The sequence below is a fragment of the Micromys minutus genome (assembly GCF_963924665.1).
Source record: "Micromys minutus genome assembly, chromosome: 27".
In the NCBI taxonomy this organism is placed as follows: domain Eukaryota; kingdom Metazoa; phylum Chordata; class Mammalia; order Rodentia; family Muridae; genus Micromys; species Micromys minutus.
In genome coordinates this window covers 29,096,327-29,113,728 of record NC_137962.1, presented here as the reverse complement: position 1 = coordinate 29,113,728, position 17,402 = coordinate 29,096,327, and the positions used below count along the sequence as shown (strand labels likewise).

Here is a 17,402-nt window from a genome sequence, read left to right as displayed (position 1 = left end):
ATTGTATGTAATCCTGGAACAATAGGCTATGTGATACATATTCACCATATAGCCTGGGCTATTCTAAGCTCATGTAAGCAAATTCTGTATATAATGCTTTCACAGTGATTCAATTCCCCGAGGATGCATTTCTCAGAGCATCCCCATGTCTCTCTTTAAAGATCTCCACACACCCATTTTTGCTACCACTAAATTCAGATGTAATGCACAGAGCGTGGAATTTGCCTTCTAACCTTGCAGCTTAGTTTACACTGGAGCCTCACAACTGTGTAACAGCCACCACCACAATCTAGTTTTCGAATGTCTTTTAACTTCTTTTCCATGTATTAACAGCCACATCCTTTTCCTATCCCCCCGCCCCTCTCTCCAGCCCTTGGTAACTATGGACCCATCTGCATTCATATATTTTCCTGCCCTAGGCATTACATGTAAATGGAATCCTACAGTTTGTTCCCATCACACTTTGAACTTTCTTGTATTTTGCAGCAACGATCAGGACTTCAGTTTTCTCTACTGCCAAACAGCATCCCCTTGTGCAGACTCCCCACACACTGTGGATACGTTGGTTGCTCTGGTGGTACCCCGTGAGGTTTTGGGGATCATTTTTTCCTTGAACACATGCTTGACGGAGACTGCATTTCTAGTGAGAACAGAACCAGCAGTAGCGTTGGTGAGTGCTGCGAATCTACTGAACCATTTTTTCCTCAGTGGCTGGCTGCACTATTTTACATTCCTATCAGCATTGTATGAGGGCACCCATTCGTGTTTGATGGAACCCATTCGTCTAAATCCTGTGTTTTTTATAAGATAACCAGATAAAAGGGGAAATGTTAAACTACTAATATATATGAATCCCATACATCCTATTGGTAAGACGAAGAAAGTCATCCATGTTAATAAGGTCAACTCCTGCTCGGATGCTGATTAACTAAGGATGGTATAGCTTTGACCACCCCAGACTGTGAACTTCCAACTACATATCACACACTGTCTCACCACACTCAAAGTAGATACCTGACCCAGAACATTATATAATAATTAAGTATATATATATATATATATATATATATATATATATATGTATATATATATATATATATATATATATACACACACATATATATATATATACTAGAAAATATTAAAAAATGACCTAAATTAATGAGAAATGTGTGTACTGGCTGGTTTTGTGTCAACTTGACCCAAGCTGGAGTTATCACAGAGAAAGGAGCCTCAGTTGAGGAAATGCCTCCATGAGATCCAGCTATAAGGTATTTTCTCAACTAGCGATCAAAGAGGGAGGGCCCAGCCCATTGTGGGTGGAGCCATCCCTGGCCCAGCCCATTGTGGGTGGTGCCATCCCTGGGCTGGTAGACCTGGGTTTATAAGAAAGCAGGCTGAGCAAGCCATGGGAAGCAAGTCAGTAAGTGACATCCCTCCATGGCCTCTGCATCAGCTCCTGCTTCCTGGCCTGCTTGGGTTCCAGTCCTGGCAACTCTGTGAGTATATTACACAAAGTTCCTGGTCAATAATAATCACTGTGATCCACACGACTTACATAACAAGCCACTGTCCAGCTGTAAAATGGACAAATCTTGAATAAGTAACATATTAAATGCTTACTTTGTTGTTACAGAAAACAAGGAGTGGGGTGATGGAAACACAAGAGCCTTATGCATCCCAGACTCAGGCCCTCATCAGCTGTCTTTAACCAAGTCAGTCAGCTGTGGTAGCTCCCACCTGCACTTCCAGCACTAGTGAGGCTGAGGGAAAAGCAGTAAGTGCACAGGATGCCAAACTCAGCTACAGGGTGAAGGCTCCTTCAAAGAAACAAAGACCAGCCCTGCTGCCTGCAGCTCAGATCCTAAGCCACATCTCCTTATGAACTGTGCTTTGCACGTGCTGGGTAGGAGGTGCCTAGAGTCCTTGAGCACCATACTTTATAATGCTGGCACCTAAGACTATGTGCCACCCTTCCCACCCTCCCCCACTTAATTCCCATTGCCCAATGTCATGGATTCTCTCTCACTTGGTAGCATGCCCACTTCTGAACGGCTGGAGAACGTCCTCCACTAAGCTAAAGCATTGTGATCAGGGGAGAAGGTTAAGACTCATTCTTCTTTTCAACCCCCACTTACATTTGCTAAATGTTAGCCAGCGAGTGTCTGGGTACCATGTAAGAGCAGTATACAAAGACTGGAGAAGCCCTTATTTCAAGGATTCTATTTTACCAAGGAAGGGTGAGATGCAGTCTGTAAACAGTTGGCGGTATACCTGTCAGGTGTCACTCAGAACAGAAGACAGGGCGTTGGAGGACACAACTCAACGGTAGAGTGGCTGATGGGCTGGAGAGATGACTGGTTGGTTAAGAGCCCTTGTACAACCATGAGCACCCGCGTCAAAAGCTGGGTGTCTGCAAACACTGGTGACAGCAGCACCTGCACCCCCACACGTAAACAGAGACAATAGTAGAGCCATTGCTTGTCATTTGCAAATCTCTAGACCCAATCTTCAGCACCCCAGGAAGGGGACCGGGAGAAGGAAACAGGAAGAGGAAGGAGGAGAGGGACAAAGCTAAAATACTCAAGTTGAGTATGTGAAAGTGCTTTCCGAGGTGGTTAGGAAAATGGCTATTCAAGAAGGAGCCATGAACAGAGACCGGAGGAAGAGGAGGCAGGTACGGGGAGGCCTGGCTGTACAGTGTTGGGGGCAGGGAGCAAAACAAGCACAAGGGTCCTGAGCCAGGAAGGTTACATGAAACACAGTAGTGAGGGAGATCGCTCACTCTTGTGACCACGGTAACACAATTTCATCGTGAAATCTTGTTAGGGTTATGGAAAAAAATAATGTCCTGGAGAGGAAGGCTTGTGCATTTTAGAAGAGGTAATGATATCTGGTATGAGGAAACTGATCCTACTCCAAAGAACAAATGGAGATGCTATGGGCATAGTGTCCAGAGATGAAAACACGATGCCATTTTATGCTGGTTTGTATATGGCTGGCCCAGGAACTGGAACTATTAGGCAGTGGGCCTTCTTGGAGTAGGTGTGTTACTATGGGTGTGGGCTTAAGACCCTCACCCTAGCTGCCTGGAAGTCAGTCTTCCAATAGCAGCCTTCAGATGAAGATGTAGAACTCTCAGCTCCTCCTGCCTGGATGCTGCCATGTTCCTGCCTTGATGATAATGGACTGAACCTGTGAGCCAGCCCCAATTAAATGTTGTCCTTTATAAGTCTTGCCTTGGTCATGGTGTCTGTTCACAGTAGTAAAGCCCTAACTATGACACATTTCTAAAAGTGACAGATATTTTAGTCCTCAATATCATCACACTTTGAGCTGCTGTTCTACCTCAGCTCAGTGGTGGCCTGGAGAAGAGTTGTGTGCCCAGTCTCAGGAGCTTTCAAAGCCTTTTGTTGACACTGCATCAGATAGTAAAAATTTAAAAAAAAGAAAAGTGCATTCCCTTTGCTATTCCATTTTATATCTTGACTGAAAATACAGTCCAGAATGCCAAGCAAAAAAGTTTATTTATTTATTTATTTTTTATGTGCACACATTGGCATCCTTCTCAATTATAAAACCATATATTATATATATATATATATTATGTGCAGTACCTATGACAACATAATCATAACTGTTGCTTATAATTAAGAACGCTTGGTGAGAACTAAATAACCATCAAGCAACTGATTAAAGATCAAGCAGCTGATTAAAGAGATGAGATTTCAAATTAATGAATGATTTCAGTGAAAATTTAGCATCAAGGGGAAAAAAAAGAAAAAGAGCCCAATCCTACAATGATGTCACCGATTTCCGGAGCATCAGTGTAGACACTTCCTGACTATTCATCCTAAACCACAAAAAGGGGGTGCGTGGGAAAACAGAGGACTTAAGCTTAACTGCTGCCCCACACAGGGTGTTCCGGGGAGTAAACACAAGGTACCTAACCTGTCACCCAGCACACAGTAGAAGAGAAAAGCGGTAGGGGAAGGTGGCCATCGTGAAGTCGAGTCTACATGCTCAGTACGCTGCGCTTCAAGTTCCGGTGCGCCCACGCTAAAGTTTAAAAGGCTAAAAGACGCCTGGAAACATGAAAAGGAAAGTTCGTGGGTTTCCTGTGAGGTGTCATAATTGGGCAACCATCCCCCTAAAGAGTGAAGCTCACTTTGGAAACCCAGGCTCGAAGACTAAGTCCCAAGCCGCGCCACCTGAAGCCCGGAGCTGCGTAACATGAGCACGGACCTAAAGCCTGTAAACTTAGGGACCGAAAGATCCAGTGACGCCCAGAACGTCTAGACCAAAGAGGCTGCCAACTTACACATGATCCTCGAGGGGCTCAGGATGGAGTCATGCCGCAGACTATGTCTGGAGTCAGTAGGAGCCGGCCGACTCCCGCTATGTGGGATGTCAGACTCCACAGCAACCGGGCATTGCTGCCACTTCTCGGTGGCAACATCCACAGAAATGTGGGGACAACGTTGGTAGAGGGCTCCCCGTGGCAGGCAGGAACCCCACAGGTTTCCTTAGATTACAGCAGAGGACTCTCCAGGCAAATGTCCACAAGCCTGCTTAGAGGGGCTGAATTAATGCAACCCCAAAAGAGGACTCGGTCTCTCCTAAGTCACTAGGACATGGATTCGAATGAAAACATACTGTAAGTGTGTATGGGGGGAGGAGGCGGGAATCTCTGCTCCATTCTTTTAAACAGTTTGGTTTGGGTTTTCTATGCATTTTTACAGTGATTAGTTGTGTAAAGCTTATCTTTGAGTCTTTCCTATCTTCCAGCCGGAAGCCCCGGAAGCCAGCATTCCCCTACCTGGGTTGAAGGACAACACAAATGACCGGTGTGCTGAGTTGCAGGTGTTTTCAAAGCATTTTATTGCTATTACGTCACACAGTTCAGAGTCTCAAAGGGGTGAGAAAGACCTATCCGTTTTACATACAGAAGCAGAGATCAGCGAGCTTACTGAATTCCCACGGTTAAATACACAGCTGTAATCAGAAGTCATTGCCTGTCAGGCTGGACTGTTCTCTGATCCTTAAAACAGTTTCTTTTCCCCGTCACAACACTGAGATTCCGTACCATCCTCTTTCTCAGTCTCTTCCTGCCCACCTGAATGCAGTTCACCGCATTCGAACTCAGCGGCAGCTGAGTGGCCACAAGCTGCTCTGGATTTTACAGGATTCTCGCTAAGTTAGTCTGTAAGCTCACTGCTTCTTCCAGAGTCAAAGTGTGAAGCATGCCTGTTCCAAGAAGCAAATGCTGATGGCGGAGGCCGGTCCTCCAATCACTGTGCAGAAGGCTGAAGGCAAACACTACACCACCCCGCATGCCTTCCGGGCATTTTAAATACAGGACAAGTAAAATGACTGTAGCTCCCAACATTTTGTTTCTATCTCCACTAACCACCGAGAAATCAGTTGCAATTTCAACCACTTGCAAGTTCAATATCTCCACATTTCAAATGAAAACCTGTACATGTGGGTCAACTTTTCTTAAGTTTCCTCAGTCAGCATTTTTTTTCTTTTGCCAATAAAAACAAGCTTACAAAGGCAAAGCTAGATCAGCAGGTTTTTGTTTTCCTCATCCTTTTGGATTTAGTTTTTGAGATTGTAATAATAATTGCACCATTTCCTTATTCCCTTTCTTCCCTCAAAGCGCCTCTCTCCCCACTCCCCCCCATATACTCCTCCCGGCTCTCTTTTAAATTCATGGTTTCCTCCAGGTTCTCAACTATTTTCAGAAATCTGTTTAAATCAATGAATAATTCAAATTGTACTTCACAGCCATCTGAGCTTTGCAGACTCCCCTAGTGAGTTTAAACAGAAGACAAAATCGAAGCTTGAATAGTTGTATATGTGACCAGGGACTAAGGATAACTTCCTAACATGGCTGTCATCTCCATCATGGGTGATACATGTCTGAATCACAGGGATTCACCTTGTAATAAACTCAGTGCCAGCATCTACAAACCCACTATGCATTCAGTTCTACAAATCCTAAAACAGAAATGGATAAGCTCATCAAAAGCCTTCCCCGGGCCTGTCTCCTTCATCCTTTCTTTCTATGACTGTTCTTGGTTTTGTTTAGCTCAGCGGAGACTGTATTTGTTCGTCCCTTATGTCTTCCACTCAGAATTCCTGAAGCTAGAAGGCACACTCCTTCTTCAACAGCCTTGTGTAAGCAATCATTAAGAAGTTTCTACTGGAGATGCCAGACTCTCGGCTAGATGTGGTGCAATTGTTAAGACTCAGTTGGTGTTTGACAAGCTGCATTTCTGATGATCTTTCGAACATTTCTTCAGTAAGCCGGAGAAAGGATGGCGTGTAAGCGACTAGCTGCACATGCCTGTGTTCCTGCCTCTATATCATTTGTGTAAGGGCAGAGATTGGCAAACAGTCTGGTGAAATACAGAACATGCACAAGAAACTCCTCATACATCAGAGGATAAAAGTCTCAACCAACTTTAACTGAAAGCCTTTACCATAATGGCAGGGATGTGTCAACTATCAACAGAGTCCGCCTACCAACAACAGTGTCTAGAGGGACACTGTGAGGGATGGTTCAGGTTTGCTCCTGATTCAGCTGCTCTGAAGTGGCTTGGAACTAGGAAGGTTCTAGATGCAGGCAGTGGGGAGAAGGGAAGCTGGAGACAGGAGATGGGAAACTAAACAGTTAGGTCAAGATCCCACTTACAAGGCAAAGGCAGGAGAACCAGCTTTTCAAGCTCACCCTGGGCTACTTATACTACCAGCAAAACTAAAACCAAATAAATAATCAAACTTAACTAAACATCCTTAAGGCACTGGCAATTTGAGAAATTGTAAACAAAGCTATGGTGGCGTATCTGCCCTTTCCTATCTCCTGGGAGATTTCCCACAGCCCAGATATGTCAAAGGTCGACAGAAACACATCCTCATGAGAACTCCTTAGTTAATCATGTCTCTCACTCTCTATTTGAACCAGAACTTCATCAAGACCCTAAAGATAGATATGGGGTGTGGGTGTGAGCAGGGCAGGTCACTGGAATCTTTCGTGTTTCTCTCACACGTGTGGCCTCATTTAACACAGTTTCTTTGTCTACATTATTACTCATCTCTTGAAGTTGGCACGTTGAGTGAGCAGCTGAGCCTGGCATGTTCAGATTGCCAGTGCCAATCTCATGGCCTTAAGACTCTGGTAACACTCGGTCCCTGGTACAGACAGGTACCTAATCAGCATCACAGTCAGCCATATTAAAAGGTAGGTATGGAAGAAGTAGCTGGGAACTCAGGGCTTTAAGGCCAAATGACAAAACCTTTACTTATGTCCTAAGGATGTTTTTAAAGAACAGAAGGGATTCAGTCCCCTATGAATATCTAAGTTAGCATTTCCTAGTGGGCCTGAGTCTCTGAGCAAACACCGATGACAATTCTGTGGCAAACAGCGAGCTTGGACCATTTTCCTCAAACAGGAAGTAAATGATACACACACAATAATTGCATCAGAAAATCACAGCGTTCCCTCCTAACTGGGAGCGGCCAGGCACCTCCACGTGCACAAACGAGACACCTTTGTCCCCGCTTCGTTGAAGAAGAGTAATGTTAAGTTTTGGGTTTTCCTGACTTTATAGTTACCACAATTAATGAGGGGTCTGTACCTTAAAAATACCTCATACAATCAAGCATTACCAGAGTTTGCACTAAATAGAATCAATGGAGCCTTCCGAACCTTCTGCTGTGTTGGAAGCACTCTGGATATTACTTAGACAACTCAATGAAACTTCATAGCCAGACAAAAGGAGGAAATGGTATAATTTGCCATTGGGATTAGCAAGTGAGTTTGCTTATTTTAACACAAATGTCATGCACACATATATAAATATTGTACATGAAGATCAGCTCTGCTTTTTTCCATCTCTAGGAACTGTTCCCTTCTGCTACTCTATTCTTGTGACTTGACATCCTGACTTTTTATTTTATTTTATTCGCATTTCTTGGTGGCGCTAAATAAAAATTGATGAACAAATGCAGGCTCTGTAAGAAAGTACATTAGGAATTTTCTCCCTCAAGGGAAAATTCATTTGAAATACCATGAGATGCTCACTTCGTTGCTTCCTCAAGTAAATGAGTAAAAATATTTTTCTTCAATACAAAATCTCTCCAGTCAATGACTAAAACGTGTTTATATGCTTTCCTAGTTAGATACATTATATAGGATATCAGACTACTCGTTTATCAGTGTGTGTGTGTGTGTGTGTGTGTGTGTGTGTGTGTGTGTGTATGTGTGTTTGTCCTCAGTCATTCTATACCTTGTGTTCTGAGACAGACTGCCAGTGAACCTGAAGCTTGCTTATTCCACACAGTGCTGGGACAGGGAGCTAAAAGAACTCTCTTGTCTGTTTTCCCCAGCAGACACAGGACGGAACCTAGCAATTTACCAAAGGAGCTATGTGCCCAGCTTTCCCCTCGGAATTCTATTGATTGTCTATTTTTGCTCAACATTCATTCCAAATTAAAGAAGCAAATCCTCTGTCAGCAGGCAAAAAATAGTGTCCACTTCTAAAAGTGATTGTTTATACTTAGAAACAATGTAACCTAATTCAGAATTATCTGTTTCTTGTCTGTTCATATGAAATCCTTGAAGAGTGATACATTAGCTGGATTAAAAATTATTCTCTTATTAAATTCTATGGTAAAATGGGTTTGTATTCTCATTATGTACTGTTCATATTGAAATTTTAAGATTGTGAAAATAATTAAACCAACCTGTCCATCAAGCTGCAAGCATCTACTGTGTTGAAAATGCTAACACACAAAGCACCAAGGTAAATTGTATACTAATCGGTAATAAAACATACACTTTTTAAATTGGTTATGGAAAGACACATGCCAGAAATGCAAAATAATATTAAGTCATAATAAAATAAAATAAAATGTGAGGAAGTATTAGAATTCAAAGAAAGGCACACCGAATTATCACATTCCGTGAACCCTATGTAAATGTCATGGCAACTGTATGTAAGCTTAGCCACAGGCAAGCCACAGGGTAAGGTTTTCAGACCCTCAGAAAGCTGGAGCGTCTGAGTCTTGATGAGATAGAAAGGCAGCGGCTGGTGGGATGAGGAAGAGCCTTGATCATCACTCAGCAAACAAAAGTAGCTACCCCTCCAGACGCAGCCACCCACAAGTTGCCCTGCCGCCATGCACAACGCTAAAACCAAATGACTTCTTCCTGAGCCAGAGCAGTCAAAGTATGGGTGGAAAGGAGGCAGCAGACCCCAGAGTCCCTGGATCCGGTAGACTAGTTTAAAAAGAATGTTCCCAGTCTGCAAAGCATATGAAACACAGCCTATCAAGGGCCCTAAGAGAGAAAAATAACATATGCACACCAGATAGCCTTGGTTCCTGTCATTACGCAAGTCAGCCACTTTTCCAGCCAGCCTTCTGGTCGCCTCTGAATCCCTCCAGAGACCACTTCAGGCAGCCAGGACTTGGTTAGCACACAAGATTGACATCCATTTGCCATCTCCCCTGGAAGCTCTGTTTACCAGAAACAAGACAATCGCACGCAGAAGTAAGCTTCGAGGGGAGCGCAGCCGCTTACTAATATCCAACATTTGCTCATTTCGAAGACGAACAGAACCTGCTGGACTCCTGTTGAGAGGAAAATCTAGATCAGCCACAGAAGAATCTCACATTGTTTTAGCAGGTGATTGAGTAAAACGAGGACTTTGAAGCATCAAGGGTAGAAATAACCTACCATGGTATCCTTCTAAAGAAATTCTCAGTCAGGGATAGCAAGAAAGCCTAGCAGGAAAAAGCACGCGCCACATAAGCTATACAGCCTGAATTTGATCGCTGGAAGGAGAGACCGTCACATGTTGAACTCTGACTTCCACATACATGCCATGGCATGCTCATATCTCCCTATACACCAATAATAATAATCATCATCATTATTATTGTTGTTATTTTAAAATCTCAGACACTCAAATTAGATAGGTCCTCATAGATAGCAATATGTGTTATGTCAATCGCGTTACACTGAGCAGGGAAAAATGACAGTTTGTAACTATATGTTAATACTATTTTTCTTTCTCGTTGTTCTTGAAAATAAATCCAGGTCATGCCTAGGGCTTCATGTGTATAGTCCCAGCATGCAGAGCTGAGGTAAGAGGATAGGGCCAGCCTAGACTACATTTGCCTGGGAAAATCCTATCGAAAATAAAAGCAGAAACATACAAACAAAAAGAAACCTCCAAGATAAATCATCAAATAATACCATATTTTATTGTGTCCATACATGTATTAGATTAAGTTATTAGAAATTATGTATTAATATCATTGTAGGATAGGGGTGTAATTATCTACTTAAAAGTATTGCCTGTTTTAGAAAACATAAATTATGCTACGTAGCTACTTTGCAAATGGCAAGTGTGAGATTTCCTTCCAATTAACATCAGTTTATTACAAGGTCTCATCAAAGGGCACAGAGTTGGAGTCAGAGAAAGATGAGAAGCTCGGAGCTGAGGCTGCCTTGCACAAGGAGGCAAGAAACCTCACAAGTGACAGGTCCAGGACAAAATGCTTTAGGCAAAGCACACAAATCGAACCTACTTAACTATAAGGCTAACCTGGACCTGAAAACCCACCCTCTTGTAAGTGATGCTCTCTGAATTTCTCCCAAAACTACTGTTAAACTCACAAACATAACTTGCTAATTTGAAAGACAAACTCACTAAGACTTAAGTTAGATTGCAATTCCCTCCATTTTCCAAAGCCTATAGAAACACTTTAGATGGAAATGCTAGCATAAAACTCAGTTGTATTCGACACACTAGTATCTCTGCTTAGTCAGAGTTATTTGATCATATGAACTCGTGGGAGTAGAGTCCAGAATTACATTCCCAGAGATGTCTCAGTAGATCTGCTATGGAGCCCAGGTGTCTATAATAAGAACCCTCTTAATTTTTCAAATACCAGATGATTTCATTTAAGCCTGGTGTGTTTACGGGCCAATCAGAATACATTGTCAAGGGCTGAAGATAGGGCTCATTGGTTAAGAGCACTGACTACTCTTGTAGAGGTCCTGAGTTCAATTCCCAGCAACCACATAGTGACTCACAACCATCTATAATGGGATCCGATGGCCTCTTCTGGTGTGTCTGAAGACAGCTACAGTGTAGTCCTATTAAAAAAAAAAATCATCAAGAAAAAAAAAGTCACATCAAGAAAAAGTTACATTGTGTCCAAGAATTAGAGTATACCTATTTTTGAGACCAGTTATTGGAGGAGTACAAAAAACTCCAGCTTAAGAAAGGGATAATAAAAGATGACATTTGATCTCAGTCTTGAAAACAAAGACAAATCTACTTAAGAACAGGGAATGAGGAAAGGGAGGGAGGCTCATAACAGAGACCAGCATGCAGCAGCCACACAGGTCCAGCCCAGGATGATCAGCTGCTATGCTTTGGAACTTTATCTCTGGATCAAATTATGTTGCCATGTTCATTGACCAGGTGTCTCGACAGATGTTAAGCATAGATTTGTTATGCTTTTACATTCCAGACAATTCACAGGAGAACGGATGCTAGGCGAGACAAGGAAACGACCTTTAGATCCAGCTCTTAGGATGCTTACCATGATGTGCACACTCAAAACATTTCAACTTCCTCCCAAGTTAGCGTTTAAAATCCGTACAGCTATCATTCCATTCCGGGAGTAATGGGAAGGATCGTCTAGCTTGATCTTGAACTTGAAAGCTTGGGGGGGGGGGGGGACCGGAATCACGTCACACTGTACTCTGACTACAGTTACCATGAATAAACTAACCTCTCAGAAGCAGAGGAAGGCCTGGGACACCAAGCCAGCCACAAAACCTTCGACCTCCAATCTGTCCTGCCTACAAGATGTGCTGAGGTAAAGGTGGAGCAGAAATTATGGGAGTGGCCAACCAATGACAGATGCATCTTCATATGGGAGTAGCCAACCAATAACCAATTCATCTTTATATGGGAGTGGCCAACCAATAACCAATTCATCTTTATATGGGAGTGGCCAACCAATAACCAATTCATCTTTATATGGGAGTGGCTAACCAATGACCAATTCATCTTCATATGGGAGTGGCCAACCAATGACCAATGCATCTTGAGAGCCATGTCCCAATAGGGAGTCCACCCCAGCACTATCTGGAGAGCCAGGAACCAGAGGCTAGATAGCCCAGGGAAAATGACAAAAAAAAAAAAAAAAAAAAAAAAAAACCCACTAAAATTGTGACAAAAGTCACTAAAGTATTGAGGAAATGCTCCAGGGAAAGTGGTTAATTACTGCAAGTTACTTTTCCCATTAGCGTTAGCATCTGTTTGATGTGTTTTCAGGATAAAACCGGAAGACTAGCTAACACTGTATCATTTCTGTTGCAGAGAAGTTTAGTCCGGTAACTTCAGACTTTAAAAAAGGAATCTACAAATTAATAAAGAAATGTGAACCCAACACATAGCCACATAACAGGTAGAAGCCAAAGGTTGTGAGTCTGCCTTCGGGTAACTGTAACCTGGAGTTCACAGCCACTAAAATTGATGCTGTTGTGTCTCCAGTCCATGCACAGCTGCCTTGATCTGTCACAGCCCGTCCTCCTTTCTCCTGTCACAAACGCCGAGTGCTCAGCTCAGTTCCATGATAGCCTGTCTCAGCGAATACAGAAGAAGCCTTATTGCTAAGTTTTATCCGGATTGCTACCTCATATAATGTTTATCTGCCAGTCACGTTTCATAGTCTCAGAAGCTTATTCGTATTACATGTGAAGCAGGGTTTAATTCCTGTGTGCACGAAAGATGCTCACAATCACATACTTGATCAGTTAAAAAAAAATAAAAAAGAGCTATATTTAGCTTCTGGCTTCAATTGTTACCTTTGTTTCCTTCCCAAAGTGGCAATGGCTCTTTTGAGGAAAGGGAACAGAGGAAGAAGGTTAGCAAAGGGGGTTCCATTGTAAGCTGGGGTTTGTTTGTTTGTTTGTTTTTTGAAGTATCAGCAGAGATCAGAGTTCTCTCAGACAACTAACTAGGCAGGGGATGTCCTTGTCCCGCCTTCCCACAGCAAGGCAGAGAGGCTCTCAACTGCACCTTCTTGCTAAGTGAACTCCTCACAACCATCCTGGGAAAGCTGTGCTCTGGGAACAGCTAGCTCTGTTTTCATTACTAAGGTTAAAAACCGAGTAGTTACAGAAGTCTGGGGGCAGAACTCTTAAGTGCCACTTTCTGCATGTGCTGGCTGGTCTTATGTCAACTTGACACAAGCTAGAATTACCCGAAAAGAGGGAACCTCAACTGAGATAATGCTGCCAGAATATCCAACTATAGGATAGCTTCTTAATTAGTGATTGTGTGTGGGGCAGGGGGGCAGTCTATTGTGGGTGGTGTCATCCCTGGGCTCATACTTCTAAGTTCTATAAGAAAGCAGGCTGAGCAAGCCATGGGGAGCAAGCCAGTAAGCAGCATTCCTCTATGGTGCCAGCATCAGCTCCTCCCTCCGGGATCCTGCCTTGCTTGAGTTCTTGTTAAGGCAAACAAACCCTTTCCTTCCCAAGCCATACTGTTTGATGATAGTTGCAATAACCCTACCTAAGACGCTGTATTATACCAGTAGCTCAGTTTTTATTTCGTAAATAGCACTGCTGTGTACTGCAGCACGTTTCCCATATTCTTCCATAAACACCCTCACAATTCTCTAAAAAAAATAAACATGCCACAGTCAGCTTCCTTACTGGATATAAACAAGCTTAGACCAATAATAAAAACCAATTTTCAGGTTATAATAGTAAATCCCAAGGCCAGAACTTGCCCCCAGGATGCTGATGTCAAAGTTCAAACGATCCACCCCACCCCACCCCAAGGTGGCAAGACAGAGTTCTCAACGCCTCGGAAAAGAAATCAACTTGCCTTAAGCTGCCACGTTGTCAAGTACACTTGCCCAAAAGTAGAAACTACACCGAGTTTAGTAAGAAATACACAATCAATCGAACCCAGACAACTGGACTAGGCCTGGACAAGCTTAGAAGAAATACTTGATACTAAGTGCTCAGTTCTCTTTCAGAATATTTTTTCTTTTCTATTTGAAACTTTTTTTTTTAAGTACCAGAAAGTAACCCCACATAGAAGAAAATCTCCAGGGCCTGTCGTAGGAAGCCGAAACCAACTAGTTTAAGCCAGTGCACTTCAAGATCCCCAGAATACCTACAGCCAAAAAGCATTGCAGTGGTTAGTTCATGAGGCCAATAGTATTTCACCTCACTGCTAAGGAACTATCATTCAGAGTTGATGTGCCATGTTCTTGTCTACTGCCCTCCCGATGCTGCAGGATTCCAAAGATAGAAATCTAAAAGATGCTCAGATAGTGAGTGGAATTCCTGCCCACCCACTGCCCACTGCGTCAGATGGAGGTACCGGCAACCTAACACTACAATCAGCTTCAGAGAGAAGAAATGCGCCCACAAATTGCCACGGGAGTCCCCAATAACCTAAAGGGCTTGTGCCGGCTGGGCTGTCATGAACACCATTATAATTTTCCCAGTCTGAGGTCAATCATATGTTGTCTCAGGGCTTTCCCCCTACCAAAGGACATGGCCACTTGGGGGATGGGTGCTAAACTTGAATTCCCAAGAAACTTTCGAGTCCGGGAAGTGATTCTCAACCGGTGGGTCGCGACCCCCTTGCAAGTCAAATGATCTGTTCACGAGGGGTTCACCTAAGACCATCAGAAAACACAGACATTTGCATCACGACTTGTAACCGTAGCAATAACACAGCTATGAAGCAGCAACAAAAATAATTTTACAGGAGGCGGGGGCGAGGGGGAGAGGGTGTCACCACAACATGGGGAACTGTTTCAAATGGTGGCAGCATTAGGAAGGCTGAGAACCAATGTTTTAGAGACTGAAGGCGGCTAAACTTCAGGGTTTGTTTACAGAAAAAAAAAATCCCCAAGCTTATTAGAGTCACAAGGATCTTTCCTACAGAAAGGCTAAAAACATTTGAGGGCATTTAAAAACACAGGGACACGGAGGGGTATGAGTTGGCTTTTCCAATAGGAAAGGTGGCAGGAATTATTCAAACGGGGAGTGGGCACCAGGGCACATGGAAGGTAGTATTCTTAGTATAGCCGACCACTTAGTATTCCCCAAAACTGGGGCAGTACGGCTATTCTACCTGACTTACTGGGGATCTGGCCCAGGGAGCATCAGGGAAAGGAGTCTGAAACTGGCAGTCCTTGAGAGTTGCTGGAAGCATTCTGATGTTGGTCTACGGGCGGGCAGAAAACCAGTCCTGACTTCTCAATTCTTAGGTAAGCCTCTGCCAGGCAGACTGAACCTGGAACCGCTACGGGCCTAGGGCAAACGTCCCGGAAGGGTGTAGGGTAAGGAAGCTGGCTGGTTCCAGGAAGTGAGTGGGGAGGAGGAAGCTGGAACTGGAGCTGAGCCCACTGCATGGCTTCCCAGACGCCCGGCGGAGGGAGTCCCCGGCCAAGGTGCGTAGCATCCCGCGCGCTTTTGGCAGGACTGACCCTTCGGTTCCCGTCAGCACGGAACCTCTCTGGCCCTGACTGCGGTTGTTTGAAATAAATAAATAATTTTTACAAAGCTTGCAAAGTGGGCGGCGGCTAGGGTTTCGATAGCTGAGTCACAGCTTTGCTAACTTTCGCAACATTTACCAGAAAGAAAGGAAATTAAAAAAAAAAAAAAAAGCCCACCACTCTGCTCCCCAACTCTGTGTCATTTGACCCGGCGTGGGGGTGGGGGAGGGTAACGTCAGTCAGTTAACACAACTAGGGTGTCCCCACTCAGCGTGCAACTTCTCGCCCCGCGCCAAGCCTCGTGGTACGGGGAGCGCTAGCCAAGTGCCACCACCAAACCCGGATGGAAGGAAGAAAAAAAGAGAGCCGCGTCCTCACCTGCAGGACACCGACACCTCCACGCGTGTGGCGGGGATGGTGGCACTCAGCTGGTTCAAGTCCCCGATGCCCGTGGCGCTGGTGTAGCGGCTGTCCATCTCGAGCGGAGGCGCGGAGCACTTGTCCCGAGCCCACATCCAAGCTGCGGCGGGCTGAGCGCTGCTCGGAGCCGAGCTCCGCACCGACGGGAAGGGGTGAGGGTGGAGGCAGAGGAAGGAGGCGGAGGCGGCGCGGGAAGGGGAGGGAGGAGGCGGACCTCGTCGCGAATCCCGCGACCGAGCCAGTCCTGGCTAAGCAGCCGCGGTCTCCCAAGTGGCGCCCCGGGCTGCTCCCGCCCCGGGGCAGCCCCCGGGCAGTGACTGGGTCTGCAGCTTCCCGGCTCTGGGCGTGGGGCGCACAGACAGTAGGTGACCCGGACAGACACCGCGCCGTCTAGTGGGAGAGCCCCGGGCGCTGGCGATTGTCCCCCCCCCACCCCGCTAATAAGCTTCACACTTCGGGCTACTGGACTGATGTGGTGGTGGGGGGCAAGGGATGGCCACCCAACCTTTGACTCCAGGTGTAGAGAGGAGTAGCAATATTTGGGGCAAGCTGTCGGGACAATCGCTGCGTTACAAGAGAAGAGGCTTCAGTGCGTCTGCCATCCCCTGCAACTTGAGACTTTGAGCCGTGGGTCCCCTTAAGGCGAGATCGGTGCCTCGCAACGCACTTCCCCAACGGAAGGGATTTTTGCCCTGGGGCCCAGGAGGTCGTAAAACCTCCTAATCTACCTCCTTCTCCCCCGTCTGCTCCTCAAGTCCTGAAAGCTGGGCAGCCTAAAGCAGAAGCGCAGCCGGGGTGAGCCCGGAGTTTGGCAAACAGATCCCGGGCGGCGCGACTGGGAGCGGGCAAGACGCGGGGCGCCGCAGCAGCAGGCTCCGCAACCCCCACTTTCCTGCGCACACCTGACCCAAGGCGTCACTGCGGGGCCTCTGGCGATGGCCGCCAGAGGGCAATGGAGAGCAGAGCGCCCAGCCTCGGGAGAGAGCGTTGCTGGCTTTAGCCCTGGCTCACCTGGAGAATCACTGTCATGTTACTGGTCTCTCTTGTGACATTTTACTCCACTTGGAGTCACTCCCATAAAGAATCTGTGTTGCGGCAGGGGAAATAAAGTGTAGATGCTTTGCCGCTCTTCCCTGCCCCAAGGGTTTGCGTCCCTTTTGCTCTTGTTTTTTTTTTTTTTTTCCTGGTCCCCCCCCCCCCCCGCCCTCCACTCATAGACCCCTTTAAACCCACAAGTTCTGATTTTCTTTCTCTTTCCCCATCACAAATTAAACTGCAGTTGATGACTAGAATTTCCCCTCAAATTCTCTTATTGATGCCTGGTTCTTTTTTTTTTTTTTTTTTTAATTTAAAAACCAAAGAATGTGGCACGTTCCATTTTTAATCAGGCTTCTTTCTCTGTAAAATTCTTTGCTGTCTCGTCT

The 17,402-nt window shown here is 45.1% G+C and overlaps 1 protein-coding gene across 2 annotated transcripts in view; it reads right to left on the bottom strand.

Annotated features, from left to right (window-relative positions):
* Positions 1 to 16,105, bottom strand: part of CPNE8 (copine 8) — a 170,195-nt gene extending 154,090 nt beyond the window's left edge. For both annotated transcript variants that reach the window (XM_080939761.1, XM_080939762.1), the window contains exon 1: positions 15,937 to 16,105. In XM_080939761.1, the coding sequence (XP_080795887.1) occupies positions 15,937 to 16,073 (137 nt within the window). In that variant the 5' untranslated portion in view covers positions 16,074 to 16,105. The remainder of the gene's footprint in view (positions 1 to 15,936) is intronic.
* Positions 16,106 to 17,402: the final 1,297 nt, after the last annotated feature.